At 32.2% G+C, this 3,590-nt stretch overlaps 1 protein-coding gene across 1 annotated transcript; it reads left to right on the top strand.

Annotated features, from left to right (window-relative positions):
- Nucleotides 1–966: 966 nt before the first annotated feature.
- On the top strand, nucleotides 967–2,520 carry LOC143551713 (protein RGF1 INDUCIBLE TRANSCRIPTION FACTOR 1-like). Its single transcript, XM_077042090.1, has 4 exons — nucleotides 967–1,023; nucleotides 1,100–1,297; nucleotides 1,369–1,584; nucleotides 2,254–2,520. The coding sequence occupies exons 1-4, from the start codon at nucleotides 1,021–1,023 to the stop codon at nucleotides 2,485–2,487; spliced, it is 651 nt and encodes a 216-aa protein (XP_076898205.1). The 5' UTR covers nucleotides 967–1,020; the 3' UTR covers nucleotides 2,488–2,520.
- Nucleotides 2,521–3,590: the final 1,070 nt, after the last annotated feature.

Genomic DNA, 3,590 nt, shown 5'->3' with positions numbered 1-3,590 from the left:
ATTTCTTTAGGGGGAAAAAACAATAGTTACATATCAGTACCACCATAATAATTTGTTATATGTATTTTAGCCTTTGTTATTTATTTATTTATTTGGTTATTTAACAAAATTTTCAAATTTACATTGCAGTTGCAAAGATTTAAACCCACGACCTTAGGCTTGAATGGAAAAAAACAATAGTTACATATCATTACCACCATAAGAATTTGTTATATGTGTTTTAGTCTTTGTTATTTATTTATTTATTTGGTTATTTAACAGCAAAATTTCAAATTTACATTGCACTTGCAAAGATTTAAACCCACGACCTTAGACTTGAATGTATACTTTAGTGAGGAGGGTCAAATGGTTCTACGTGACCATTTAGTCGCTCACTGGTTTCAATGAAACACCGTCCCCTCCATCATTTCATCAGTGAAATGAGGAGAATGACCGGGGGAAATGAGCCAATCATATGTTTTTTTTCTTCTTAAATTCTTTATAATATTAAATATGAAATGTTGGTGAATGATGGAAATGAGGAGAATGACCTCTAGGCTGGCGTAGCGAATGAGGGGAATTAATGTAAATGACTCATACCCTTTAGCCTTATATTTATGAGGGAGAATATAATACTACTAGACCAATAAATTAGAGTGTTTATTAGTATTATAATTAGACAAACTAAGTCAAAAAACTTATTATAATTACACAAATAAAGTTACAACAGAACTATGGGATGTTAATATTAGTGCATTACTGTTACATTTTGCTATTAATAACATTGTACTATTTTATTTAATAATATTCTTTTGATAAAACTTTTCTACTTTTAAATTATGGCGAATCATTATACTAAAATAAATGAATTGTCGTCTTTCATAAATAACCCATATAAATCTAAAATATGTCATTAAATTCCCACATTTATTTTCCTACATTCATCTCCTTACACCTCTCCACTTCCAAAAACCCCCCATTTCCATTTCCATTTCCATTTCCATTTCCATTTCCACCACCTCCACACATAACCGTAGAATCATGGTAAGTTCGATCTTGTAACATAATTCTCTCATGTTTTTGATGGTTTTTAAATTCTAGGTTTATAATAATAATACAGGGTGCTGGAGGACATGTTGAAGAAGAACACAAATGGCCACCATGGTTAAAGCCTCTGCTTCGTGAAACCTTCTTTGTTCAATGCAAATTACACACTGATTCGCACAAGTCTGAATGCAATATGTACTGTTTGGACTGCATTAATGGTCCTTTGTGTTCTATTTGTCTCAATCACCATCAAGATCATCGTTCAATTCAGGTATCTCAAATTATTTACTTTTGTGATTGATTTTACAATGGGTGATAATTTCTTTTTTTATTGATTTGTAGATACGGAGGTCCTCGTACCATGATGTGATAAGGGTTTCTGAGATTCAAAAGTTTTTGGATATTAGTTCAGTACAAACTTATGTTATTAATAGTGCAAAGGTTGTGTTCTTGAACGAACGTCCACAGCCGAGGCCAGGCAAAGGTGTTACGAACATGTGTGATGTTTGTGAGCGTGGGCTTCTTGATTCGTTCAGGTTTTGCTCACTTGGATGCAAGGTAATTTTATCAACATTTTCTGAATTTAAATATTTTAATTTGGTCCTGTAAAATCTTAAATCTTTTATGTATATACGGGTGTATATGGAAAATGAGGTGTCTACAAAGAGTTATATGATTCGTATGTTTAACTTCATTGACACCAATCGGTCTGACACTCTTTATTGTGTTAAAAGTTGTACGGCCTATACAATCTTCTATGATCCATATAACAAATGAGCTGTATGATATGTGAAAATGTAATACGGTCAGTACACATTTTACATGTATTATGCTAACATTTTACATGCATTATGCTAGCCGTGGAAGGTTATTAGCATGTATGCTATGTAGAAAATATCATACGAGCCTACATAAAAACAAACTAAGATTTTATATGAATCATTTAAAGTGGTTTGCAATATTATACCATCCGTAAAACTTTATTAAAACCCATTCATGTTTTATTGTGTCAAAAGATATATGTTCTCGTACATGTATCTACATTAGCACCCATTTAGTTTGGGTTATTAATTTGACTTTTTGATGAGTGGGACTGGGGATATGGACATTGAATGATTGATTGTTTGAGAACTTTGAACTTAAAATTAAAAAATTTAAATCGGAATCATTGTTTTTTTAAATATACTCGTCATCAATAATTAAGTTTCGGGTGTTTTAACTGCTTAGATTGTGGGGACATCAACGAATTTTAAACAGAATATGAAAATTCCGCTAGAGAAAAAACATTTAATAATGGCGGTGTCAGATTCCGATGACTCATACAACACCGGCAGCCATCTCCGGCGGTCCAGAATTCAAAGCTTCACTCCGTCAACGCCGCCGCTGACAGCCGGAACAGCCAAAAGAAGAAAGGGTATACCCCACCGAGCACCAATGGGTGGACTAATTATAGAATGTTGAGTCTATTAGTCAGCCATCCCCCTAGACTATCACTTAATTGACTGTGTGTGGAACCCCTCCCATTTGTAATTTTGTACAAAGAAGCAGCTTATAGGATATAATTAAGGGCAAATTGGGAAAACCATGAATATAAGGTTTGAAAGTGTCAAGTATTTTGTTTATAGAATAAGGGTTTTATCCATGGTGAAAAAAATGTAATTATGGTTTTGTGATATGATTTAGAACTTGGAATGTATGAATAATGGCAGTGTAGTTTCATAAGAGATAAAAAGTGTGACTTCTATAATGGATATAAAAAAAGTTATATGTACATGTACATGGTGGTATCTTGATTTGGAAAGTGTTAGTGGGTGGTTTCTGGTTCTAATCTTGATGTAACATCATGGTATCTTAATATTTTTATATCATATCAATAATTCAACAAATGATTCTATCATATTTTGAGTTAAAATATGATTATCAAAATTACGTGATAGATAATAAAGTATCTTCAAAGCTCTCTTATGTTTTGTAGTCAATGTGTAATAGAGAGGGGTGGGAGGGAAGGCGAGCATGGATGAGGTGGTGTCAAGAGAGAGGTCGTATGGGTGCTTCTGCGTTAAGTTTGTTATGAAGGAGAATTGGTAGATGCTCGTTGGGTGGTTTGAAAGAGATGCTCTAAGATCGTTATATTAATATATTTTGTCTGATATTTCTTTTTTCTAAATATTATTTTAAGTGCATAGGTTTTTTTTTTCTTATATTTTTCTTTTATCACTACTCAGTTTTTAAACATCTACATTTGTCTGCTTCACCTTGTCTTTTAACGGGTTATGTTTTATGCTGTCTTCAATTAGTAATTTATAGGAAAGAGCACATAATTCTACATATGTTTATCAACTAACTAAAATGTCAATAGGTTAAAATAAAAGTATTAAATATTTAATAGACCATTTGATTCATTTATGAAAATTACGCATTCGTTTGTATATACATGATTTATAAAAAATGTAACGGTTTACTTTCACTTATGATAACTCTACATCAGCCATTAACCAACTAATGCCGATTGACTAGTTCTCAGAAATACTTTAATGCCCTTTAACCAAGCAATCAAGCTTTCA

Source organism: Bidens hawaiensis, unplaced genomic scaffold (genome assembly GCF_021521415.1).
Source record: "Bidens hawaiensis isolate Kalapana, Puna unplaced genomic scaffold, B.hawaiensis_p1.1 tig00016562_1, whole genome shotgun sequence".
Classification (NCBI taxonomy): Eukaryota; Viridiplantae; Streptophyta; class Magnoliopsida; order Asterales; family Asteraceae; genus Bidens; species Bidens hawaiensis.
The sequence above is the reverse complement of the archived record's forward strand: the minus strand, read 5'-3'. Positions and strand labels throughout refer to the sequence as shown.